The following is a 27583-nucleotide window of genomic DNA, read 5'->3' as shown; positions in this document are numbered from 1 at the left end:
GTCTCTAACTCCGCCCCTTCTCCATGCATGGATTCAATAGTAGATTAGTAAAATATGACTTATTTATTTGAACACAATAAGGCTAAAAACAACGCGTTTCATGGACGTCCTGTCCACTTCATCAGGTATATAGTCATTCTTCCCCCATATCTCTCCATCCTGCCCTAATTTCTCCATTCTGCCCCCAATGTCTCCTTTATGCCCCATATCTCTCCATCCTGCCCCTCATGTTTCCATTCTGCCACTAATGTCTCCCATTCTGCCTCCATATCTCCATATTGCCCCATGTCTCCATTCTGCCTCCATCGTTCCCATTCTGCATCATCTCCATTCTGCCTCCATGTTTACTATACTGCCCCCATGTCTCCATTCTGCCCCCCCATTCTGCCATGTCTCTTCATTCTGCCCCCCCATGTCTCTCCATCTGCCCCTAATGTCTCCTATTCTGCCTCCACGTTTCCATTCTGCCTCCATGTTTCCGTTCTGTCTCCATGTTTCCCATTCTGCATCATCTCCATTCTGCCTCCATGTTTCCTATTCTGCCCCCATGTCTCCATTATGCATCCATGCCTCTCCATCCTGCCTCCATGTTTCCATTCTGCCCCCATGAAAAAGATAAAGACGTGTCTCTAACTCCGCGCTCCTCCGTGTAAGGATTCCAATAGTAGATTAGTAAAATACGACTTATTTGTTCAAACATAGTAAGGCTAAAAACAATGTGTTTCATGGACGTCCTGTCCATTTCATCAGGTACATAGCCATTCTGCCCCTATGTCTCTCCACCCTGCCCTCATTTTTCCATTCTTCCCCCATGTCTCAAATTCTGCCCCCATGTTTCCATTCTGCTCCCCATGTCTTTCCTTCCTGCCCCCATGTCTCTCCATCCTGCCCCCATGTCTCTCCATTCTGCCCCCCCATGTCTCTCCATCCTGCCCCCATGTCTCCATTCTGCCCCATGTCTCTCCATCCTGCCTCCATGTTTCCATTCTGCCCCCATGAAAAAGATAAAGACGTGTCTCTTATTCTGCTCTCCTCCGTGTATGGATTCCAATAGTAGATTAGTAAAATATGACTTATTTATTCAAACATAGTAAGGCTAAAAACAACGATTTTCATGGACGTCCTGTTCACTTGATCAGGTGCATAGCCATTCTGCCCCCATGTCTCTCCATCCTGCCCCCATTTTCCATTCTGCCCCCAATGTCTCACATTCTGCTCCCATGTTTCCATTCTGCTCCCTATGTCTCTCCATCCTGCCCCCATGCTTCTCCATCCTGTCCCCATGCCTCCATTCTCCCCCATGTGGCTCCATCCTGCCTCATGAAAAAGATGAAGACGCATCTCTAACTCCGCCATCCTCCGTGCATGGATTCCAATAGTAGATTAGTAAAATATGACTTGAACACAATAAGGCTAAAAACAACGCGTTTCATGGACGTCCTGTCCACTTCATCAGGTATATAGCCATTCTGCCCCCATGTCTCTCCATCCTGCCCTCATTTCTCCATTCTGCCCCCAATGTCTCACATTATGCCCCATGTTTCCATTCATCACCCCACATCTCTCCATCCCACCCGCATGTCTCTTCATTCTTCCTCTCATTTGTCTCTATCCTGCCCCCATTTCTCTATCCTGCCCCAATGTCTCTCCATCCTGCCCCCATGTCTCTCCATTCTGCCCCCCATGACTATCCATCCTGCTCTCCATTCTGCCCCATGTGTCTCCATCCTGCCCGCCCCATGTCTCCATTCTGCCCCCCATGTTTCTCTATCCCGCCCCCATGTCTCCATTCTGTCCCCCATGTCTCTCCATTCTGTCCCCCATGTCTCTCCATTCTGCCCCCATGTTTCCATCCTACCCCCATGTCTCCATTCTGCCCCCATGTCTCCATTCTGCCCCCAATGTCTCCATTCTGCCCCCAATGTCTCCATTCTACCCCCCCATGTCTCTCCATCCTGTCCCCATTTCCCATTTTTCCATTCTGTCTCCTTGTTTCCATCCTGCCCCCAAGTTTTCTGCCCCCAATGTCCCCCATTCTGCCCCCATGTTTTCTGCACCCATGTTTTCTGCACCCATGTTTCCATCCTGTCCCCATGGTGCAGCTTTAAAAAAAAAAAAAGTTTCTCCTTACCTTGCGGCGCTCCAGTGGTGTCCGGCTCTGCTATCATCGGAAGCACGCTTCCGGTGATAGCAGACAGTGACGTCATACGCCAGTGACGTGTGTGCTGATGTCAGCTGCCGGCCTGTGATTGGTCGTCGGCTGTTAACTATTGCCGTGCGGGAAGCTTTCCGTACGGCAATACATTTAAAGTAAACCTGCATCCGAGGACGCACGTTCACTGAACCGGCAGAATGCTGCCGCTGGGGCCCGGTGAGCAGAAGAACGGGGGCCCGACCAGGCCCCCTCTGCTCACTGGTTCCCATATGCCAGTAAAGGCAGTAATGCCCTGAGAGTGGCGCTGTGTATACTGCACACACCTCTAACACACTGGTCATAGACCACACACAGCCCTGACACACTGGCTGTATAATGCACACATTTGTGACACACTGGCCGTATAATGCACACATCTCTAACACGCTGGCCATATATCACACACAGCCCTGACACACTGGCAGTATGCCACATACATCCCTGACACACTGGCTGTGTACCGCACACAGCCCTGACACACTGGCTGTATACTGCACACAGCCCTGATATACTGATCGCATACCACACACAGCCCTGACACACTGGCCGTATACGGCACACAGCACTCACACATTTGCCATCAACTTTACACGGCACACACACACTCGCCATTCTGCATATTGCATAGAGCAGTCACACACACACTGGCCATATACCATACATCATTCTCACACACTCGCCGTATACCTTACATAGCACTCACACTATGGCCGTGTATATCACAAAGCACTCACGCACTTGCCGTGTACCGTACACCGCCCTCACACACTTGTCGTATACCGCACTCAGCATTCACACACTGCACACACTGTATACTGTGCATGGCACTCACACACTGGCTATATACCACACACAGCACTCACACTGGACATATACCGCATACAGCGCACATATGACGCGCCCCCTGGGACATATTCCTTTTTGAGGGGAATACCCGGCACCGGATCAGATGGGGGGTTGTAGTCTCCGAGCGGCTGTGACCCGGCCCCGTGCCCAGGGCGTCAAGCTCAGTGTTATGTGGCAGTCCTACGGATGTTATTAAGAGTTCTTTTGTGTCGACTACGCCACCCGTTGTGATGCGGTCACTGTGGCCGCCGCTGCAGCAGGGTCCGCTGAGGCTGATGATGCAGGTGCAGCTTGTGATGATAACCCCCAACGGGAGGGGTATAGCCTCAGGGGGGACAGGTGCAGAGGATGGGGGTTGTGGTGGTGCAGTGCAGACGGCAGTGAAGACAGAGTCGGGTTATGCAGTTAAGGGTGTTTACTTACTGCAGATGTTGTACTGGTCACTCCAGCTCCGAGTGACCACCCGAGCCGTGCTGCGTCCACCAGGTCCTGGATCCAGCCAACCCCCAAACAAGTCCGGAGCGTGGCCCTGAGCTCTCCTTCTGTCCCGTTCTCTGGCCGTCCCCACCAGTGATCCACCTAGGTCCAGCTCCCTCGGGCCTTCTGTTGGGACACCCTTGGCCTTGGGTTCCCTGACCCTTCATGTGGTGTGCCTTCGGGGTGGATGTAGTGGGTGACCGTGGCAAACGCTGCCCACGGTCTCCGGTCTCTGGCTGGGGAATGTTTTTACCCCCACCAGCTTGGGTTCCGGTACCCTGATGCCGACTCTTCACCCGGGGTTTTAATTTGGGATCTTAGAGTCCTGTTCTTCTGTGCCTCTGGGTCTCTCTCTCTCCTCTCTCACTCTGGGTCTTTCCTTCTCCTCTGCTCCTGACTTGTTCTCTGCATCTGACCCTGTTCTTAGTTGGTGCCCACCTTATATACACCCTCTATGTGTGAGCTCAGGTGACCAGCACCCAATGAGCTCCTAACTTTACCCAGGCTGCTCCCCCTATCTGCCCCTACACTACTTGGGATGTACCACCCCCCTCCCACTCCAGCCAGGAACAGACTCGGTCGTACCTGCACATTTCTAAGTGGGAGTACCGTCGGTCTGCTCCTCGGAAATGGGATGTGTGTAGTGCATGCAGCCTACCGAGCTCAGATCCACACTCCATCCTTACCCGGGAGTGGAATATCACACCTCTGGATTGAGGTGCAATACCCCTGTAGCAGCCGAATCCTCAGGGTGCTACACATACATTGCACACTGATACCACTATTATATAATACATTATACACACATTGCTCAGACATAAGCAAATATCTCCCTTGTACAATAGACTACACTGAACACTCACTCTGCTAACATCAATGACACACAGCAGATCTCACACTGATACTTATATGCTTTTTTCCATAGTCTTCTGGTTCTTGGTTGATGGCTGGAATCTTGCATCAGGTCATGGGCAGCTAAGCTTGAGACTCTCTGCCTGTTCCAGCAAAGCCATGCCCCTTTTTACTATGCCCCACCCATCTACTCTTTCTGAGGTTGTCCCCAATATATTGCTGCCTTTGTGCCCTCTGTAAAATTAGGTGCAGCAGGTTCCATGACTGAAGTAAGACAAACATGTCCCTTTCTGAGGCTGCCTCGCTGCTGGCAGTCCGAACTAGCAGTGTTCAAGAGCTACAGCAGAAAGCAAGGTGAGCACTGATTGGTCAATGTTCTGCCAATCACTGCTGGCATCGTTTAGTTCTCTTAACTCTATGGTGCTAGGTTAACAGCCATGCACTGAGATGGGAGAAGCAAGAGTCTCCGCAGTGCCGTGCAGGCCTTGCCCCCTCTATCTCTAGGGCAACTGTGGGGATGCAACAAACTTAATAGATCTTAGCAAGTGGGCTTCCCATGAATGACACAAGTTCAACCTTTGATGGGTGGGGTTTGGCCACACCTTTTATTCCTACATTATAACCTTATAAAAACTCGTACTTCTAATTGTCTATGGAGAACCAGGCAGAGGTAAGAGCGGCCCTCTTACCTTAGATCAGTGGTCATGACAACATCCGGGTCACCTGGCATCAGGAAGTTAGATAGATCGTGCACAGTGCACAATCTATCTAACTTGTGTCTACAGGGCTGGCAGCCTGCATAGCACAAGGATGCTGCTGCTGCAGCATCCCTATGCTATGCAAGCGATCAGCCTGCAAGAAATAAAAGTCCCATAGTGGGACAAAGTGTTAAAGTGCAAAAATGTGTTAGAAAGTGAAAATAAATAAAAAAAATGTTAAAAAATCTAGAAAAAAAAAAAAAAAAAAAAAAAATATATATATATATATATATATATATATATACTTTACTGATAAATAATTATTATGAAAAAAAAGAATAAAAGTACACATATTTGGTATCACCGCGTGTAGAACGACCTGACCTATAAAACTGTCCCACTAGTTTAGTGAACACGGTAAAAAAAAAAAAAAGCCAAGACAAAAACAATGCTTTATCATAATACCGCCAAAATTTTTTTAATAAAACGTGACCAAAAAGACAAATGTAAATAAAAATGGTACCACTGAAGATGACATCTTGTCTCGCAAAAAACAAGCTGCCACTTAGCTACATCAACCGAAAAATAAAAAAGTTATAGCTCTCAGAATAGTGTGTTTTTTTTCTATAAAAACATAAAAAAAATTATAAAAATGTAGTATTGCTGTAAACATACTGACCCAAAGAATAAAGCTGCCTTATCAATTTTACCACATGTGGAACAGAATAATAAAAAAAAACATTCCTGAATTGTTGGTTTTTGTTTTTTCTGCCTCCCAAAAATCGGAATAGAAAGCGATCTTACAAAATTGTAATTTGCCTGAAAATGGTACCAAAAAAAACGTCAACTTGTCCCACAAAAAACAAACCCATATATGATTCTGTCGGCTGAAATATGGAAAAATTATTGCAAAAACTAGTCTTTACAAAAAAAGCATCTGTTAGTGTGTGACAGCTGCCAAATGTAAAAACCCGATATGTATCTGGTATCGCCGTAATCGCACCAACCCGAAGAATAAATTTGTCTAATCACTTATACCGCATGAGGAACGGCATAAAAAATAAACTCTAGGGATAGGGTTGTGCTAGGTTTAAGGCTGTGCTAGGGTTGGAGTTGGGTTAGGGTTGTGGTAGGTTTAGGGTTGTGTTAGGGTTAAGGTTACAGTTAGGGTTAGGGTTGTATTAGGGTTGAGGTTAGGGTTGTGCTAGGGTATCATAGTAACATAGTTTTTAAGGTTGAAGGAAGACTAAGTCCATGTAGTTCAGCCCATAGCCTAACATGTTGATCCAGAGGAAGGCAAACAACCCCAAGGGTTGTGTTGGGGTTGGGATTTTTTCAGAAGTAAAGAAAAAAAAATTATGATGATATGGCAACTAGTGTTGAGCGCAAATACTCGCTACTTGAGTTTGCATCGGGTGCTCGGGTATGCACCGAGTATTGTGGGTGCTCAAGTGACATGCTTAAGTCTCCGCCCCATATGTTTTGCAGCTGTTATACAGCCAAAAAAAACATGCGGGGATTGCCTGCCATGCACGGACAATCCCCACATATTGTTTTTGGGTGTCTAACAATCATGAAAATGCAGGGCGGGGACTCGAGCATGTCACTCGAGCACCCGCGATACTTGGTACATACCCGAAAACCCGATGCGAACTCAAGTAGTGAGCACTTGCACTCAAAACTAATGACAACTTATTAAATATGATGACCTAATGTTATCAAATTCTGTGTTGTACCTCTGGGTTCAAAATGTTCAATATATCCCTTGATAAAATCCTTGCGGGGTCTAGTTTCTAAACCAAGGTCACTTGTGGAGGGTTTCCACTGCTTAGGTGCATCAGGGGCTCTTCAAATGTGAGAGAACTTGCAAAACAGTTTTTGGGGTCCATTTCCTCCTCTTTCCCTTGTGAAAATAAAAATTTGGGGCTAAAAGATTATTTTTGTGGAAAAAGTAGATTTTTTTATTTTTATGGCTCTACGTTATAAACTTCTGTGAAGCACCAGGGGGTTCAAGGTGCTCACAACACATCTAGATAAGTTCCCTGAGGGGTCTAGTTTCCAAAATGGTGTCAATTGTGGGGGGGTCTCCACTGTTTAGGCACATCAGGGGCTCCCCAAAAGCGACATGGTGTTTGCCAATTATTCAAGCAAATTTTACAATCAAAAAGTCAAATAGCGCTCCTTCCCTACCGAACCGTGCCGTGTGCCAATACAAAGGTTTTTTTCACACATATGGGGTATCTTCGTGCTCAGAAGAAACTGCACAACAAATGTTGGGGTCTATTTTTTCATGTTACCCTTGCGAAAATAAAAAAAATTGGGTCTAAAGTAAAATTTTTGTGAAAAAAGTTAAATGTTCATTGTTTTCTTCCACATTCCAAAAATTCCTGTGAAGCACCTGAAGGGTTACTAAATTTCTTAAATGTGGTTTTGAGCACCTTGAGGGGTGCAGTTTTTAGAATGGTATCACTTTTGGGTATTTTCCATCATAAAGGCCCCTCACAGTCACTTCAAATGTGATATGGTCCCTAAAAAAAGGTTTTGTAAATTTTGCTGGAAAAATGAGAAATTGTTGGTGAACTTTTAACCCTTATAAAGTCCTAACAAAAAAATGTGGTTAAAAATTGTGCTGGTGTAAAGTAGACATGTGGGAAATATTATTTGTTAACTCTTTTGTGTGACATATCTCTCTGATTTAAGGGCATGAAAATTAAAATTTTGAAAATTGCAAAATTTTCAAAATTTTCGCCAAATTTCTGATTTTTTCACAAATAAACATAAGTCATATCAAATAAATTTTACCGCTATTATGAAGGACAATATGTCATGAAAAAAATATCTCAGAATCAGTGTGATCCATTGAACGTTCCAGAGTAATTACCTCATAAATTGACAGTGGTCAGAATTATAAAAATTGGCCTGGTCATTAACGTGCAAACCACCTTCGGGGGTAAAGGGGTTAACCATTTCTGATGATTTTGACCACCTCCGGTAGCAACTGTGACTACCATATGCCACGTATCAATTTCCAGTGAATGTCTACCTCTTAAAAACCAAGACTCCGGCCCTCTGCACTGCATTCAGCCCAATGGGCAGACAAGAAGATATGCGAATGTGCTATGATCCAAACCTTTGGTCGACCTATGGGATATAAATATTAGTTACCAAGAACTGGTCAAATGTATCTAGTGTAGCAGTTTCACCTCCATCTACCAATGCACCTCAGCTGTCACTCGGTAATAACCACACAACACAAGCAGCCTCTGTTGCTGCCGCGATGTGAAAAGAGTGATTATCATAATCTTTGTGATCACGACCCACAGTGGAAAGACATCTTTTGAACATGGTGTCAAATTGAAATTTGGTTAGAGGTGAACCATAATAATGTCCAAAAATAATGAAGGGGCTGGTTTAATGTTAGCAAGATCACTAATCAGCTTATTCGAATGCAATGGTTCTGATATGGCTCTTATCACTATCGGAGATCCCTTGCCAGATTGGTCAGTTTTTGAATAAGTGATACTCAGTCTCAGCATATTATGTTTAACAATTATGTCTTCCGATACCAAACCTTTTAGTTGTTCTTTAGTTGGGGCTGTGAATTCACTAATCCTAATAATTACCCCAAAGAATGCTAGCGAAAATGCTGCACTAAACAATTTGATCTCATAACCTGGAGGCCATAATCAATTTTTCCAGTAATTGTAGTTATTCGCTGTATATATTCCTTAGAAAATAATTTCTTATGAAGCCTTTTAAACATTTTTTTTAAATCAAAAACTGGTTTACCCGCATTCTCCAGACCTCTGAGCTGAAAATGGAAGGCTACTTTCGATATTCTATGCTGTGTTACCGATCATGAAGCATTTGCACCTCATAAGTAGTGTTGAGCATTCCAATACTGAAATATCGGGTATAGACCGATATTCACGGTATCGGAGTTCCGATACTGAGTTCCAATACTTATAGAATATCGAATACCGGAATTGGAAGTTCCCATAATGCCAGCGCTCTGCAGTGTCTCTGAAGGATGACAAGCTGGATGGCAGCGCTCAGCTGCGATCCAGCCTGTCATCAGAATACCAACCCAACGTGAGAGAATTCTCCTGCGCTCACGGCAAGCACAGGAGAATTTTCCCATGCTGTCAGTGACGTGCATGAGGTGAGCCGAGTTCATTGGACATGACCTCGGCTCTAGTGTTGAGCCACCCCCGTAGTGTTCGGGTTCAGTTAGGTTCGACGAACACCGGGATATTCGTGGAACTGTTCGTCGAACACCTTAGAACACTGTCGAACACCGTCGAACACCGTTAAAACCAATGGCAGGCAAATAAAAACACATAGAAAACACCTTCAAAGGTGTCCAAAAGCTGACAAACTGCTCAGAATACACGCTCTTTAAAAAAGCCGGCCGGCAATTCAGCATCGGTACCCGACAATTTAGAACAGAAAGAATAGAGCATCACACATAGATTAGATAGATAGAAACATGTCAGTCACATATATAATAAGTACGGTGATAGTGTTGATTAGTGTACTTGTCATTTAGTGTTAAAATAAAGGATTTATTAAAAAAAAATTGGCGTGGGGTTCCCCGTAATTTTAGTCTCTAGCGAAGGTTAAGCAGTCGGCTGGGGCAGATGTTTGAAGCCTGGGAAGGGGGTAATACCCACGGAGCTTCCCAGGCTACTAATATCAGCCTCCAGCTGAATACTTAGCCTTTACTAGCTATTAAAATGGGGGAACCCCCAAAAAAATGATGTGGGGTCCCCCCTATTTTAATAGCTAGCAAAGGCTAGGCAGACAGCTGGGGGCTGATATTAATAGCCCAGGAAGGGTGCCATGAATATTGGCCCCCTCCCAGGCTAGAAACACCAGCCGTCAGCCGCCCCAGAAATGGCGCATCCATAGGATGCGCCAATTCTGGCACTTAGCCTCTCTCTTCCCAGTGACCTGTAGCGGTGGCAGTGGGGTAATAGGGCTGGGGTTGATGTCAGCTCATAATGCCAGCTGACATCAAGCCCAGGTTAGTAATGGAGAGCCGTCTATAAGACACCCCCTTTACTAACACCATAGTCAAAGTTAAAAAAAAAAACAAACACCCAGAATAAAGTCTTTTAATTGAAATAAACACACAATTCTTTATTGTTCTAAATAAAACCATACTTACCATCACGCCCATTCCAGCTGAAGCCAACAATCTCCTTCAATAAAAATAAAATAATAAACCAATCTCATCCTTACTTTTCTATGGTTCCCAGGACGGCTCCAGCTCTGCTACATTCACATGACAGGCTGGATCGCAGCCGAAAGCTGCCATCCAGCTTGCCATGCCGCATACACTGAGAAGCGCAGGCATGCTTGCGCTCCTCAGAGTCTGGCTGTGACGGCATCCAGATGAGCCGAGTGCATGTTCAATGAACTCAGCTCACCTCATGCACGTCACTGACAGCGTGGGAGAATACTCCTGCGCATGCGGTGACCGTGAGAGAATTCTCCTGTGCTCACGGCAAGTGAAAGCGCAGGAGAATTTTCCCACGCTGTCAGTGACGTGCATGAGGTGAGCTGAGTTCATTGAACATGCACTTGGCTCATCTGGATGCTGTCACAGCCAGACACTGAGGAGCGCAAGCATGCCTGCGCTTTTCAGTGTCTGCGGGATGACAGGCTGGATGGCAGCTTTCGGTTGCGATCCAGCCTGTCATGTGAATGTAGCAGAGCTGGAGCCGTCCTGGGAACCATGGAAAGGTAAGGCTTCAGCTGGAATGGGCGTGATGTTAAGTATGGTTTAATTTAGAACATTTAAAAATTGTGTGTTTATTTCAATTAAAGGACTTTATTCTGGGTGTTGTGTTTTTTTAAAATAATTTACTAGAAATTCATGGCGGTCATGTCTAATATTGGCGTGACCCCATGAATTTCGGGCTTAGTGCCAGCTGATAATACCAAGCTGGAATTGCATAGAGTACTGATTAGAATAATGGACAAAATTCACACTAGTGGTCACCACTGATACAGATAGCTAATATAAATTGGGAGGGGTATAAAGCTAGAAAAGGTGTGTGAATAAAATTTAACTTTTATTAATATAATTTAAAAAAAACTCTCATTATATAAAAACTGTATGTGAATGAATGTTCATACATCAAATGATGTATATAGGGCTACTGCTGTATAATTTTAAGCAGTTCTAGCCCACAAATTACTTATTTCAAATGTGAAGACACAAGAATAAATTGTCCACAGCCGATGTCCCTATAATTGTTGGCTGGCTTATTGTAAATAATGTGTCCCAGGTATCCCAGCACTCTCTTTCAGAAAATTAAATTCTTATAAATTCCATATATCAGATGCCATAAGGATGTGAAGAGTAATGATTAATTCTCCACTAATGAGCCTCTTATGGCTTCTATATTCTCTGCACTATTAGTGGGTTATTAATCATATTCATAGAGAGATGAAGTATTGTATTTGTGTGATCTCACTGCTAAAGGTAAAATTAAAGAAACAGCTATATGGCTGAACTTGCATCCACTGCATATACAGTCTAGCTGTGTGCGAGTGGTCTGCTTGCAGTCATAGTTATTTATTGCGGAGATTAAACATGCCGTTAGTGTGTATCGTTAGCTTCGCATAGAGATCAAGGCTCACTCTCTCCCCCACAGCGTTCTCACTCGGGTTACGTGCAGAGAATCTGCACGCGGTCAATGCCGCTCCATATATCAAGCCGGCAGAGTGAAGGTTGTTTATTATAGGGATCGTGCAGTTAAATGCCAGTTAATATCGCTGGCTAAAGCACGTGCAGAGCAAGGCACCTTGTCTCCCCGACAGAAAATCTGCACGTGGTCAATGCCGCTCCACATATCAAGCCGGCAGAGTGAAGGTTGTTTATTATAGGGATCGTGTAGTTAAATGCCAGTTAGTATCGCTGGCTAAAGCACGTGGAGAACAAGGCACTTTGTCTCCCCGACAGCGTTCTCATTCAGATCGCGTGCAGGTGCTCTGCACGCGGTCAGTGCCGCTTTGTATATTAAGACGGCAGAGTAAAGATTAGAGTGAGATAACGATAGTGCCTAACATGATAGAGAGTAGTATGTGGATCCTGGAGTGTATCACCACATTTAGAATATAAGAGTAAACGTCCCTGACGCGCGTTTCGCCGTGGTTACCGGCTTTTTCTAAGGGCGGGATCGGCCGCCTTCTCAGGATTCTTATACCTCCTGTCAAGATTGACAGGTCTAATAGCCAATCATAGAGTCTACATACCTGCATTAGCAGCAAGATATAATAGAGTGACTCCAAATGAAATTTAGAAAATGACAGGAATTATAAAAATAATAGCTGAATTCCCAGTTTAATCCCATACTAGTGGGTTGGCTGATAGTATACCTGAGAGGCTGTGTATTAGAATGGTAGTACAATAAAGTACTACCATAAATATAGACCTATCAGATTGAAGAAATCTTATACACATTAACCATCATTTTTATTTGAGGGGGATACTTGTTACAAGCCCCTGGTTCTCTCTCATATTTTCTATGATATTTCACATAAATTCCTCAGTAAATATAAATGAAACCAATCCCATCATTCCCCACTTCAAATGCAGCATGAGGAAAATGAATGGGAAGGTAAGAAAGAAGGAAATATTTAAACATGTTTTGTCCAAACTGATACATCTGGGACAAACTACCCAGATGCATTAATATTTTCAGAGGACAGATATATATAAATCAGTTTGTTATAAGGCAAGAGTCATTCTTGGAAAATGCACAGCTTACAACCCCAAAGCCAAAGACATACAAGAGAGTCACTGATCAGCGTATGAGGAAACGTCATAAAAAACAACCGATATTGAAATTTTCGTTCAACCCATGTGGATTTACCGTATTTAAACGGAATATCCACTGGCTTTCCATTTTCAGCAGGGACTGATCCAAATCTCCACCTCTGATATTCAATTTATGCTGAAAAATTGCCCACCCTTTCAGATCTTTCCATCGCAAATCATGTGCATGTTTGAAATGCTTAGCGATGGGAGTAGGAGCAAAGATTTTTTGTCTTTCTCTGCATATTTGTTCATCCTTATCAAAGTTGATGATGCTCCTAATATGCTCTCTGATGCCTGTCCTCAGATCTCTAGTTGTCTTACCTACATATCTGAGTCCACATGTGCACTCCAAACAGTAAATTACTCCAACTGAAGAGCAATTTAAATGTTGATATATAGTAAAGTTTTTTCCAAAGGCATCCTTAAAGGATTTCATGGGAATGAGGATTTGACAGGCCCTGCATAATTTGCAGGGGAAGAAACCCGGATCCCTTACATTTACAACTCTGTTATTAAGTTTAAAGTGACTCGAGACCAAAAGGTTAGAGATAGATGTAGTTTTCCGATATCCTATTGAGGCTTTTGGTGTAAGATATCGATCAAGATCTCTGTCGGATTCTCTGTCGGATTTTAAAATCCCCCAATGTTTATTAAGGATATCAATCATAATTTGCCAATCTTGATGATATTCAGTTTTAAATCTCAACGTATCATCCTGATCTCGAATCTTCGGGATCAAGAGATCCTTCCTCTCCGTCCTTAAGGCAAGATTATATGCCTTTTTAATTGATTGTTTAGAGTAATTTCTTTCAGAAAGTCTCTTCCTCAGTTCCACTGCTCTCAATTTGAACCCTTCAAAGGTGGAACAGTTGCGGCGTAACCGCAAAAATTCCCCCTTGGGAATGGCTTTGATAGTTGGTGGTGCATGTGCACTTCTAGCATCCAAGATGCTGTTTGTGGCAGTTTCCTTTCTATAGAGATCTGTCTGAAACCTGTTGTCCAGGTCTCTGTATATCATAATATCCAAAAATGGAATATGATCTCTATGGAAAGAGAGAGTTAACTTCAAGTTAAGTTGATTGTCATTAAGGATGTTGACAAAGTTAATTAGGGTATCTACTGTTCCCCTCCAGATAATAAGGATATCATCTATGTAGCGTTTGTACATTACAATCTGATCTACATAGGTGGACATATTCTCTGCAAAGACAAACTCCTCTTCCCACCATCCCAAGTATAAATTTGCGAAAGTGGGTGCGACCGCCGCCCCCATTGCGGTTCCCCGCATTTGTAGGTAGAAGCGTCCATCAAAAACAAAATAATTCCTGTTTAAAATGAACTTCAAGAGAGAGAGAGTGAAATCTTTTCGTGTTGGATCAAGGTCGTGATTTCTAGATAAGTAAAAATCAACGGCCTTGTATCCACTATCTTGATGTATGCAAGTATATAAACTTTCGACATCACATGTCACAAGTAGTTATTGCTGATCTAGTTTACTGCCCTCAAGTTCTTGTAGAACTTGCATGGTGTCTCTGGTATAGGAGGGAAGATCGTAAACATATCCTCTCAATTCCTGATCTACCCATTGATTGGCTTTTTCAGTCAGGTTACCTATACCAGAGACAATGGGTCTTCCTGGTGGGTTCCCAAGGTCTTTATGGACCTTGGGTAGCATATAAAATGTTGCTACTCTTGGGTGTTTAACCGTCAGGAAGTCCCTCTCACGTTTCGTGATAGCTCCACTGTCAAATCCCTGGGTTATTAAGTTGGTGTATTCTTCCAGGAACTGGTCAGTGGGATCACTCCAGAGTGGTCTATAACAGTCTTTGTTGGTCAGTTGTCTCTTGGCTTCTTGGATATATTTGTCCTGTGGCCAGATGACAATATTGCCACCTTTATCGCTGGACTTGAAGACGACATCCTCCATTTGTTTGAGCTCATCAATTATTCGTCTATCTCCAGGGACAATAATTGGTTGAGAGTCTCCATTTGGCAAAGCCAAAATGTCCTTCGTAACCAAATCTACAAAGACTTTCACAGCAGGACAGGTCTGTAATGTCGGCATATTGGTAGACTTGGGCTTAAGGATCTTCTTTTTCCATTTAGAGCATAATTTGTTTTCATTCTCTAATTCCCCTACTTGGTTCTCTGTGTCTAATTCTTCCAAAATCTCTAACGTCCTCAATTCTTGGCTCGACAAATTCGATGTAAATTCTACTTCCTGAGAGATAGTACCCCTACTTGATTGGTCTGAGTACAATTTTTTGAAAATGAGCTATCTCCCAAATAGGTGCAAGTCCTTAATAATACTAAACTTATTCAAATTGGTTGGTAGACAAAAATTCAGGCCCTTCTTCAAAACACTTGCCTGACAACCTGTGATAGTGTGTTTGGACAGGTTAATTAGTCTTAGGGCATTCGTGTCAGCTATATCTGAGTTTCTCACTTTCTCCTGTTCTTGTTCTTGATGGAGCCTCTGAATCCCCATCTGCCTCTGTCCCGTAAAAAAGGTCCCGTGGGGTTAGGGTTAATATCCTGGTCTGCTCTTCTACTTCCATAAGAGGAAGGTTCAGAATCAGATTCTGACCAGTTGCTACTTTCTGCATCCGTGCCAGAAGATTCACCTCTCTGATCATCTCTTTTTTTGTTGTTATTGTTGTTATAGGGTTGTTTCTTGACACGTTTAGACAGATTTTTATCCCAATTATAGATTTCCCCTTTGGAGTAATCCGTTTTGTCTCTTAAGTATTTTTTCCTTTTACGTAATTTAATTTTGTTTTCAATTTTATCAACATATTGTAGGGTTTGTTTAAAGCCTTCTTCAAATTCTGTCTTACTTTCTAGTTTTTCCATTTTAGGTGAGATCTCATCCAGATCTTTTTCCAATTTTTCTAGAATGTGTATCTCATCTTCAATCAGGAGATTCATCAACTTGCGTGAGCAATCTGTGAGAATCGCTTCCCATCTATCTTTAAGATTAGGTTTAGTGAGTTCATACGAGGGTAAAATTGAGACACGCAGGCCTCTAGATATGAGCCCCTGTTCAAGATATTGTTCTAAGCTCATTTTAGTCCAAGTTGCCTGCAAGTGTTTAATCTGAATATCCCTAATTTTTTTAAGGAGATCATCCATCTCCAGATTGTCTACCATTACATCACTCCTAGATGAGATATCATCATTGAATATTGTTTTCATTTCACCTTTCTGTCGCGCTGATCTGGACTTGAGCTGATTAGAAATTTTCGATGTTGCCATACTGTCTCAAAAAATTATTATTATTCTTCAATCTGGAAGTCTATATTAAATTGAGATATCTCAGTCATTACAAATCAATGTCCCTAAAATCAGATAGAGATGTGTCCAAGCAGAACACTAAAAGATTAAATTGCATAGAGTACTGATTAGAATAATGGACAAAATTCACACTAGTGGTCACCACTGATACAGATAGCTAATATAAATTGGGAGGGGTATAAAGCTAGAAAAGGTGTGTGAATAAAATTTAACTTTTATTAATATAATTTAAAAAAACTCTCATTATATAAAAACTGTATGTGAATGAATGTTCATACATCAAATGATGTATATAGGGCTACTGCTGTATAATTTTAAGCAGTTCTAGCCCACAAATTACTTATTTCAAATGTGAAGACACAAGAATAAATTGTCCACAGCCGATGTCCCTATAATTATTGGCTGGCTTATTGTAAATAATGTGTCCCAGGTATCCCAACACTCTCTGTCAGAAAATTAAATTCTTATAAATTCCATATATCAGATGCCATAAGGATGTGAAGAGTAATGATTAATTCTCCACTAATGAGCCTCTTATGGCTTCTATATTCTCTGCACTATTAGTGGGTTATTAATCATATTCATAGAGAGATGAAGTATTGTATTTGTGCGATCTCACTGCTAAAGGTAAAATTAAAGAAACAGCTATATGGCTGAACTTGCATCCACTGCATATACAGTCTAGCTGTGTGCGAGTGGTCTGCTTGCAGTCATAGTTATTTATTGCGGAGATTAAACATGCCGTTAGTGTGTATCGTTAGCTTTGCATAGAGATCAAGGCTCACTCTCTCCCCCACAGCGTTCTCACTCGGGTTACGTGCAGAGAATTTGCACGCGGTCAATGCCGCTCCATATATCAAGCCGGCAGAGTGAAGGTTGTTTATTATAGGGATCGTGCAGTTAAATGCCAGTTAATATCGCTGGCTAAAGCACGTGCAGAGCAAGGCACCTTGTCTCCCCGACAGAAAATCTGCACGTGGTCAATGCCGCTCCACATATCAAGCCGGCAGAGTGAAGGTTGTTTATTATAGGGATCGTGTAGTTAAATGCCAGTTAGTATCGCTGGCTAAAGCACGTGGAGAACAAGGCACTTTGTCTCCCCGACAGCGTTCTCATTCAGATCGCGTGCAGGTGCTCTGCACGCGGTCAGTGCCGCTTTGTATATTAAGGCTATGTGCCCACGATGCAGAAATGAAGCAGAAAATTTCTGCAGCATTTCTGCATCTCCCTGGCAGAAAAAAACGCATGCAGATTGTGCATGCGTTTTTCCTGCAGAATACATGCAGATCCACATGCGGATTCACATGCGTTTCCGCATGCAGATTGACAAGCACTTTCCAGGCGATAGCATCACTTGGAAAGTGCTTGACAACTAGGTCACACTGTATAAATCCATGCAAACAGCATGGATTTATACAGTGTGAACCGTAAAAATTAAAACAAATAAAGCTATACTCACCCCAGAGGCCCCGGCGTGGCTGCAGCGCTGCTTCCTGGCTGGTTCCCGGCTGCCGGCATATCGCGAGACAGAGCGGTGAAGGGCCTGCGGTCACATGACTGTGACGTCACCGAAGGTCCTTCAGCGCTGCTGGCATTCAGAGAGAAGACGCCGGACAGGTGAGTATAAACTTTATTTGTTATTTTATTCTTTTTTCACAGGTACAATGGTACCCATGTCTGGATGAGAGTCTCCTCTCCTCCAGAACTGGGTACCATCCGCACATAGAGACGCATAGAAGCCGCTTGTAAAAATGTACAGTCGCGGTTTCTATGCGTCTCAATGCAAGTCAATGGCGGGAGTTCCGCTGCACTTCCGCAAAATTAAATGACATGCTGCGGATTTTTGTACGCAGCATAAACGCTGCGGAAAAATCCGCAGCATGTGCATAGAACATGCGGAATCCCCTTGGGGACCATGGGGTGCGGATTACCTAGCGTTTTACAAGCGTTTCCGCTGCGGAAATTCCGCAGCATAAACGCTTGGAAAACGCTACATGGGCACACAGCCTAAGACGGCAGAGTAAAGATTAGAGTGAGATAACGATAGTGCCTAACATGATAGAGAGTAGTATGTGGATCCTGGAGTGTGTCACCACATTTAGAATATAAGATGTGGGGGAGAGAGTGAGCCTTGATCTCTATGCAAAGCTAACGATACACACTAACGGCATGTTTAATCTCCGCAATAAATAACTATGACTGCAAGCAGACCACTCGCACACAGCTAGACTGTATATGCAGTGGATGCAAGTTCAGCCATATAGCTGTTTCTTTAATTTTACCTTTAGCAGTGAGATCGCACAAATACAATACTTCATCTCTCTATGAATATGATTAATAACCCACTAATAGTGCAGAGAATATAGAAGCCATAAGAGGCTCATTAGTGGAGAATTAATCATTACTCTTCACATCCTTATGGCATCTGATATATGGAATTTATAAGAATTTAATTTTCTGACAGAGAGTGTTGGGATACCTGGGACACATTATTTACAATAAGCCAGCCAATAATTATAGGGACATCGGCTGTGGATAATTTATTCTTGTGTCTTCACATTTGAAATAAGTAATTTGTGGGCTAGAACTGCTTAAAATTATACAGCAGTAGCCCTATATACATCATTTGATGTATGAACATTCATTCACATACAGTTTTTATATAATGAGAGTTTTTTTAAATTATATTAATAAAAGTTAAATTTTATTCACACACCTTTTCTAGCTTTATACCCCTCCCAATTTATATTAATACCAAGCTGGCCCTAACCCCTTTATTACCCAGTGAGCCACCGCACCAGGACCCTGGATGAGTTGGGTACAGCGCCAGAAGATGGCGCTTCTATGAACGTGCCATTTTCTGGGGCGACTGCGTACTTCAGTTTGCAGCGGGGGGGCAGAAAGCTTGGGCCTCCCTGCGCTGCGGATTCCAGCCCCCAGCTGCCTAGTTGTACCTGGCTGGACACAAAAATAGGGCGAAGCCCCATATATTTTTTTTTTATTATTTAATGAAATTCATGAAATAATTAAAAAAAGGGCTTCCCTGTATTTTTGTTTCCAGTCCGGTACAAATAGGCATCTGGGGTTTGGGGGCAGCCCGTCCCAAAATTCTCCTGCGCTTGCGCTTGCCGTGAGCGCAGGAGAATTCTCCCACGCTGTCAGTGACGTGCATGAGGTGAGCTGAGTTCATTGAACATGCACTCGGCTCTTCTGGATGCCGTCACAGCCAGACACTGAGGAGCGCAAGCATGCCTGCACTTCTCAGTGTCTGCGGCATGGCAAGCTGGATGGCAGCTTTCGGCTGCGATCCAGCCTGTCATGTGAATGTAGCAGAGCTGGATCCATCCTGGGAACCTTGGAAAGGTAAGGATGAGATTGGTTTATTATTTTATTTTTATTGCAGCAGATCGTTGGCTTCAGCTGGAATGGGCGTGATGTTAAGTATGGTTTAATTTAGAACAATAAAGAATTTTGTGTTTATTTCAATTAAAGGACTTTATTCTGGGTGTTTGTGTTTTTTTTTTAACTTTGACTAAGGGGTTAGTAATGGGGGTGTCTTATAGACGCCTCTCCTTTACTAACCTGGGCTTGATGTCAGCTGGCATTATGAGCTGACATCAACCCCAGCCCTATTACCCCACTGCCACCGCTACAGGTCAGTGGGAAGAGCGAGGCTAAGTGCCAGAATTGGCGCATCCTATGGATGCGCCATTTCTGGGGCAGCTGACGGCTGGTGTTTCTAGCCTGGGAGGGGGCCAATATTCATGGCACCCTTCCTGGGCCATTAATATCAGCCCCCAGCTGTCTGGCTAGCCTTCGCTAGCTATTAAAATAGGGGGGACCCCACGTCATTTTTTTTGGGGTCCCCCATTTTAATAGCTAATAAAGGCTAGGTATTCAGCTGGGGGCTGATATTAGTAGCATGGGAAGCTCCGTGGGTATTACCCCCTTCCCAGGCTTCAAACATCTTCCCCAGCCATCTGCTTAACCTCCGCTAGAGACTAAAATTACGGAGAACCCCACGCCAATTTTTTTAAAATAAATCCTTTATTTTAACACTAAATGACAAGTACAGTAATCAACACTATCACTGTACTTATTATATATGTGACTGACATGTTTCTATTTATCTAATCTATGTGTGATGCTCTATTCTTTCTGTTCTAAATTGTTGGGTACCGATGCTAAATTTCCGGCCGGCTTTTTAAAAGAGACGGTGCATGAAAACACTATTATTTTTTTTAATAAATCCTTTAACACTAAATGACAAGTACAGTAAGCAACACTGTCACTGTACTTCTTATATATGTGACTGACATGTTTCTATGTATCTAATCTATGTGTGATGCTCTATTCTTTCTGTTCTAAATTGTTGGGTACCGGTGTGTGCCGCTGCTCAATTGCTGGCTTTTCTTGTACTACATTCTACGTTATTCTTAGTTGTTTTCCTTCATGTAGGATTAACCTACAAGGAAAGAAAGAGTTTATTTTAATTCCGATATTTGTGTCCCATTGACTTGCATTGGTTTCCGGTATAGGAATCGGCGATATCCGATATTTTTTGGGTATCGGTCCGATCCAACCTGATCCGATATTTCCCGATATTGGAAGGTATCGCTCAACACTACTCATAAGTTTAATATTCCAAAGTAATTTTAAGGTGGATCCGATCTGGTGTGTAAGCCATGCGATTTCCTATGCATCTAACACACCAAATCTGGAATGTGTGCACACAGCCTAAAACAGTCCTTGTCAGGGCTAAATATTTCCCTTTCTGTAGTAAAACTGCTGTTACCTGCATTTACTGGAGGGAAAATTTAGGATTAGAGGCATCAAGGCAGGGTTTAATATTTTCTTATTGCAGTACTTTTCTACCTCTGCTGCTGCTCCCTTAAAACATCAGTCCCTTGTCAGGGCTATATATTTTCCTTTCTGTAGTAAAACCACTGTTAACTGCATTCACTGGAGGGAACGTTTAGTATTAGAGACATCTAGGCAGGGTTTAATATTGCTATTGCAGTACTTATCTACCGCTGCTGCTGCACTGTTAAAACAAAAGCCTTTGTCAGGGCTAAATATTTTCCTTTCTGTATTAAAACCGCTGTTAACTGCATTTACTGGAAGGAAAGTTTAGGATTAAAGGCATCTAGGCAGAGTTTAATATTGCCATTACAATGCTTGCTTACCGCTGGTGTTGCACCATTAAAACGGCAGTCCTCGTCAGGGCTAAGTTTCATTTCTGTAGTAAAAACAATGTACCCTGCATACAGTAGAGTGATTATGGCCTTTCGTCCTGCACGTTTCAACAGGGACATGAGGAGGTCGTATGTAGTGATGCCCAAGTATTTGAGCAGCCACGGTCAGATGACAGTGTCTCAAGAGATAGATAATGATGAGGCACAGTTGCCAACAAGTGATGTTGTTAAGACAGCAAGTCAGGAGAACCAGAGTTCAGGAGTGAAAGACCCCCTGTCCAGGATGCAGGCATGGATGCCTCCCATCCTGCACCTGTCATTGCACATTCGCAAACACCTTCTGCAATCACGTTCAATTCCTTATCCCAGCACAGCTGTTAGCTGTCCCTACCACAGGTCTTGGAATGCAAGCAAAAATACCCAGCCACCCACCCACAGGCCCAAACCCTAAATGGCCACATTTCCAGACTGCTTACCCTGAAAATGTTGCCGTTTATGCTTGTGGAAACTGAGGCTTTCCGCAAACTCATTGCAGTGGCCGTCCCTCGGTGGCTCAGTCCCCTGCCTACCCTATTTTTCCCAAAAAGCCATCCCCGCCTTACACCAGCATGTGTCCATAAGATCACCCATGACCTGACCAATGCAGCTACTGGGAAGGCCCACTGAAGGACCAACACGTGGATAAGTGCTTATGGCCAGGGATGCTTCATTTTCCTGATGGTACACTGGGTGAACCTAGTGGAGGCCAGGACCGAGTCGAACTTAGACATATCAATCGCAAGTTGGAAGAACTGCAGCGCTGCCTCAGTGAAGCGGCAACAAGCTCTGCTGAAACTAATTTGTTTATGTGACAAACAGCACACTGCAGCATAGTTGTTGAAAGGTATAACAGACCAGACAGATCTGTGGCTCTCACAATAACCTGGTGGTGGCTCTGAAGCTTGGCAAACTTGCACATGTACCATGCCTGGCCCACATGCTTAACTTAGTAGTTCAGTAGTTTCTGAAAACCTACCCAGATTCACCTGAGCTACTGAGCCATTTCCACAAGTCAGCTACAGCTGCCGCTGGTCTAGCAGTGCTGCAGCAACACTTGCAAGTGCCAGCTCACCAACTGGTGTGCAACATGACCACATGCTGGAACTCCACATTACATATGTTGGCAAGGCTTTGTGAGCAGCAGATTGCAGTAATTGAATAGCAGCTACAACATTGCCTGTCGGTATTCTGATCAGCCTCCGCACATAACACCCGATGAGTGGGCATGGATGTCTGACATCTGTAAGGTTTTACAAAACTTTGAGGAATCAACTAAGATGGTGAGTGGTAATGAGAGCATAATCAGCGTAACCATCCTTTTTCTAGGTATTCTCAAATGCTCGCTGCTCACAATTAAAGAGGAAGCTTTGCATGTGTAACAGGTGGAGAAGAAATTACACAGGGTGATACTACCTATCCCAGCCTCATCTCATCTTCTCAGCGCAGACTAGGTGATAATGAGGAGGAGGCTAAAGAGGAGGAACTGGAGATGGTTGCCTTCTCAACAGAGGGTCTTACTCACTCCAGCTTCATCCCATCTGTTCAGCATGGATGGGCTGAAGAGGAGGAGGTGGAGGAGAGGGAGGAGGAGATGGAGAGTTGTCCTCCTGGTGGGGACAGGGAAGTCTTGTCTGTTGGGAGTCTGGCACACATGGCTGACTTTATGTCCTGCTGCCTTTCCCATGACCCTCGCATTATACGCATTTTGTAGAACAAGGACTACTGGTTGTTCAATCTTCTCGACCTACGCTACAAGGAGAACTTTCCATCTCTCATTCCTGCGGCAGAGAGGTCTAGTAAAATGGTGCAGAAGGCCCTTGGCGAACAGTTATGAAAAAAATTCCCATCTGACAACTCTGGTAGCACAGGTAATAGATCTTTGGGCAACCAATGAGTAGAGACGAGAGAGACACACACAAGTTCCAACAGAAGCAGGGGAACATGATAAAAGGTCTGGAACAGTTTCATTAGACCCTTCCAGCACCCAAGCTCTGATGCATGGGTTAGTCTGTCAAAGAAGGAAACATTTTGTAAGATGGAGAAGGAGTGCTTAGCCAACTGTACCCGCTGATTCTGCATTGCCATACAACTATTGGGTATCCCAGCTGAACACGTGGCATGAACTGTCCCTCTACGCCTTAGAGGTGCTAGCCTGCCCTGCCACCAGCGTTTTGTCAGACCAGATTTTACTGTCGCAGGGGGCATAATAACTGATAGGCACATCCGCCTGTAAATTGAAAATGTTGACAGGCTGACTCTTATCAATATGAGCAAGGCCTGGATTGGCCCAGACTTGTCAACCTCACAAGATGAAAGCAGCAGAAATTAAAACAAATTCAAATATTCCTTTTTTTTTTGTGTATTCTCATGCACCCCTTCCCACCCAAAAAAGGGTATATGCTTCATCCTCCTCCTACTCCACCATATCGACAGGGTCATCAGGCGGCCCTCATTCAAAATCTTTATAGGGTCATCAGGCGACCCTCACTCAAAAGCTTTATAGGGTTATTATGCGGCCCTGGCTCTAAATTTTTAGAGGGTCATTGAGTCACTCTCTAAAATTTTGAAAGGATAATCATGCAGCACACGTTCAAAATTTTTGTCTTCCAGGGTGTATTGCAGTCCATTCTTCTAATTTGTGGCAGCCGTTGCACATAGTCCAGAGTCTTTATGAGTCAAGAAGTTCCACTATCTAACAATTTTAACAGAATGTGTGTGAGGCCCTCTTTTATGTCTGATACAGGGTGTATCAGAGTCTCTTTTCCTTCTAATTTGTGACAGGTCTTGCACTTTGTGCATAGGCTTAACTAGCCTAGGAGTCCCACAACCTAACAATTTTAATAGAATGTGTAGGAGGCTCTCCTTTATGTCTAATACAGGGTGTATCAGAGTCCCTCATCCTTCTAATGTTTGTCAGTTCTTGCATTTTCCGCATAGGCTTTGTGAGTCCTTACTTCATAAATTAAACATGATGTGTCTGACCATCTCACACACCACATGCCCAAATAAGGTAGTAAAATGTTAAAATTGGGTGTAGCTTTATTTCCCCCTCTACTATGTCATTTACTGTAGTCATAGGCGACGGGGAAATATGGTGAGAGATAGCTCGGCTATTAAGTGATGGAGAAGGGTTTTTTGTTTTTGTTTTTCTCCTTTTAATTTTGCCTTATATTTAAGTCATTATACAGGAAAGAATGTTTTCTAACATTTTTTCCTGTTAAATCCATTTTATCTTCGGTTTTGTTTGTTTTATTGTCAGTCTGTAAATGTGGAATAATACTCTGACAACATTGTTCCCAGCAGTGACCTGGGAAACAGAGATGCATCCAGGCGTCTTCCTCATGCTGTTCCCATTCCCTTTGAGCGCTGTTTCCATCCATTTCAGAAATTTTCCTGCCCCCCAACCATGCGGGTATGGTCTTCTGAAAAAAGGCTCTAGGTTCCTATTGACTTCCATTATACTCGTTAGTTGAGTTGAGCCCATCCTAACGTCCAAAGTGCACAATTCAAATACCAAGCACTTGAGCATTTTGGTACTCGATCATCACTAATAGAGATCTGATTGTCTGTTTGCAATTTTGCTATGTATAAAAATAAAATGTAAATTACTGGCTCCCTCATTCATATCTTTTGGGAATGTTGTCTTATTATCCCTTTTTGGGACATGGTGGGGGAGATACTGGAGGGTCTCTTCTCAATTCACCTGCCTCTAGACCACCTAAATTATTTACTGAATATTCTCCCCAGGGGACAAGGTAAAAAGTCAGCCAAGCTATTCCATTACATGTGAACAACCACTAAATCTCTGATAGTAAGAGCCTGGAAACAAAACAGTCCATCATCTCGTCAAGATCAATATGGACGACTGAAGGAAGTGCGCTTAATGGCCATTTAACCAACACTCTGGACAAATTTGCGCAAATCTGGGACTCGTGGGTTGTCTATGACACTATAACCAAATTCCTAGAAGCCTGTTGGAGTCATGGGCATAATACCTCTTTCCTTTTGTCCTAACACTTCTCTCTTTTCGTACCCCTTGTCTTGTAATATGTACCCCCAGTATTCTCCCACTTTTCATCTTTTTTTTTCCCCTTCTTATTAAACATTAAATTGTAAGTATTATTCAGAGTTCAGAACACTGGACATTAACTTGAATTTTCTTTATGAGTTTTTATTACCCTTGTAAAATTTCAATAAAAATTATAGTTATAAAAATTTAAATATATTAAAATAATAGGGTAAAACATCTACTTTATGTTGCAGAACCATGTACTGCAAAGCAAAGGAGCATGGAAGAAAATAATATACAGCTAAAGTGGCATGGGGACACAAGAAAGCTGTACTCTCCACATGGCGATAGTGTAGAATTTAGTTGTAAATCTGGATATGAAGTTCCACCTAACACAATGATGAGAGCTTCTTGTGAACATGGAAAGCTGGAATATCCAAAATGCTTTAGAAGAGGTAAGTGTCAAACACAGACCTATGCACAAAGCGATTCTATGCATTACTGCTGCCACAATTGTTAGTTGCTGCAGTCTTACTTCTTGTACTGTATGTGCTCTAAAACTGTTACTAATGAAACACACATAGTGGGCTTGGAGCGAAAGAAAGAAAGATGGAGATTGGTCCATCAAGGTTGGTGACCATGCAGAATTTTCAGGACAGTCTGTGATAAGAAATCACTTCTTTAAAGAAAAAAAAGTCATGTGTCCATGATTATTTTTAAGCTTGAGAAACTTGTACTGATTATTATGACTGTATATTATCATTTTATAGTTCACACTGAATACAGCTAATGTGCTCATGTCAGATTTATGGGCAATGGACATATAGCAATTAAAATGATAATTCTTTATTATGGTTTTACATAGTATCCATAAATTATGTCGTCTGTCCATGATTTTTTTATAAGCTGTCCAAAGAAAATAATAAAGCAAGTTGGCAACCGTGGATTCTGCTCCATCTGCACACATAGTACTTCACCTACTGTTCAAAGTTCCCGTGGAATACTACAGTGAGATTAAAGATGGAAAGTTCTCGCAACCCACAGTGTATCTCCAAAGTTACAATTGTCTCGGTTTTCTCCCTGTGTTGGCATATCTTCAGCTCCTGATTCTTCACATATGCTTCCATGAATCATTATTAAGGTCAGATAACATATATAGTGGGTACGGAAAGTATTCAGATCCCTTTAAATTTTTCACTCTTTGTTTCATTGCAGCCATTTGGTAAATTCTAAAAAGTTCATTTTTTTCTCATTAAAGTACACTCTGCACCCCATCTTGACTGAAAAAAACAGAAATGTAGAAATCTTTGCAAATTTATTAAAAAGGAAAAACTGAAATATCACATGGTCATAAGTATTTAGACCCTTTGCTCAGACACTCATATTTAAGTAACATGCTGTCCATTTCCTTGTGATCCACCTTAAGATGGTTCTATTCCTTCATTGGAGTCCAGCTGTGTTTAATTAAACTGATAGGACTTGATTTGGAAAGGCACACACCTGTCTATATAAGACCTCACAGCTCACAGTGCATGTCAGACTAAATGAGAATCATGAGCTCAAAGGTACTGCCCAAGGAGCTCAGAGACAGAATTGAGGCAAGGCACAGATCTGGCCAAGGTTACAAAAGAATTTCTGCATTACTCAAGGTTCCTAAGAGCATAGTGGCCTCCATAATCCTTAAATGGTAGAAGTTTGGGACCACCAGAAGTCTTCCTAGACCTGGCCCTCCAGCCAAACTGAGCAATCGTGGGAAAAGAGCCTTGGTGAGAGAGGTAAAGAAGAACCCCAAGATCACTGTGGCTGAGCTCCAGAGATGCAGTAGGGAGATGGGAGAAAGTTCCACAAAGTCAACTATTACTGCAGCCCTCCACCAGTTGGGCCTTTATGGCAGAGTGGCCAGACGGAAGCATCTCCTCAGTGCAAGACATATGAAAGCTCGCATAGAGTATGCTCAAAAACATATGAACGACTCCCAGACTATGAGAAATAAGATTCTCTCGTCTAATGAGATGAAGATAGAACTTTTTGGTGATAATTCTAAGTGGTTTGTGTGAAGAAAACCAGGCACTGCTCATCACCTGTCCAATACAATTCCAACAGTGAAACATGGTGGTGGCAGCATCATGCTATGGGGGTGTTTTTCAG

At 43.0% G+C, this 27583-nt stretch overlaps 1 protein-coding gene across 5 annotated transcripts in view; it reads left to right on the top strand.

Annotated features, from left to right (window-relative positions):
* LOC141156681 (complement factor H-like) overlaps positions 1-27583 on the top strand; it is a 742328-nt gene that overhangs the window by 287457 nt on the left and 427288 nt on the right. For all 5 annotated transcript variants that reach the window (XM_073642926.1, XM_073642927.1, XM_073642924.1 and 2 more), the window contains one exon: positions 25690-25890. In XM_073642926.1, the coding sequence (XP_073499027.1) occupies positions 25690-25890 (201 nt within the window). The remainder of the gene's footprint in view (positions 1-25689; positions 25891-27583) is intronic.

This window comes from Phyllobates terribilis, unplaced genomic scaffold (assembly GCF_046119375.1).
Source record: "Phyllobates terribilis strain yellow unplaced genomic scaffold, ASM4611937v1 Scaffold_8__6_contigs__length_399053987, whole genome shotgun sequence".
In the NCBI taxonomy this organism is placed as follows: domain Eukaryota; kingdom Metazoa; phylum Chordata; class Amphibia; order Anura; family Dendrobatidae; genus Phyllobates; species Phyllobates terribilis.
This window is presented reverse-complemented; position numbering and strand designations above follow the sequence as displayed.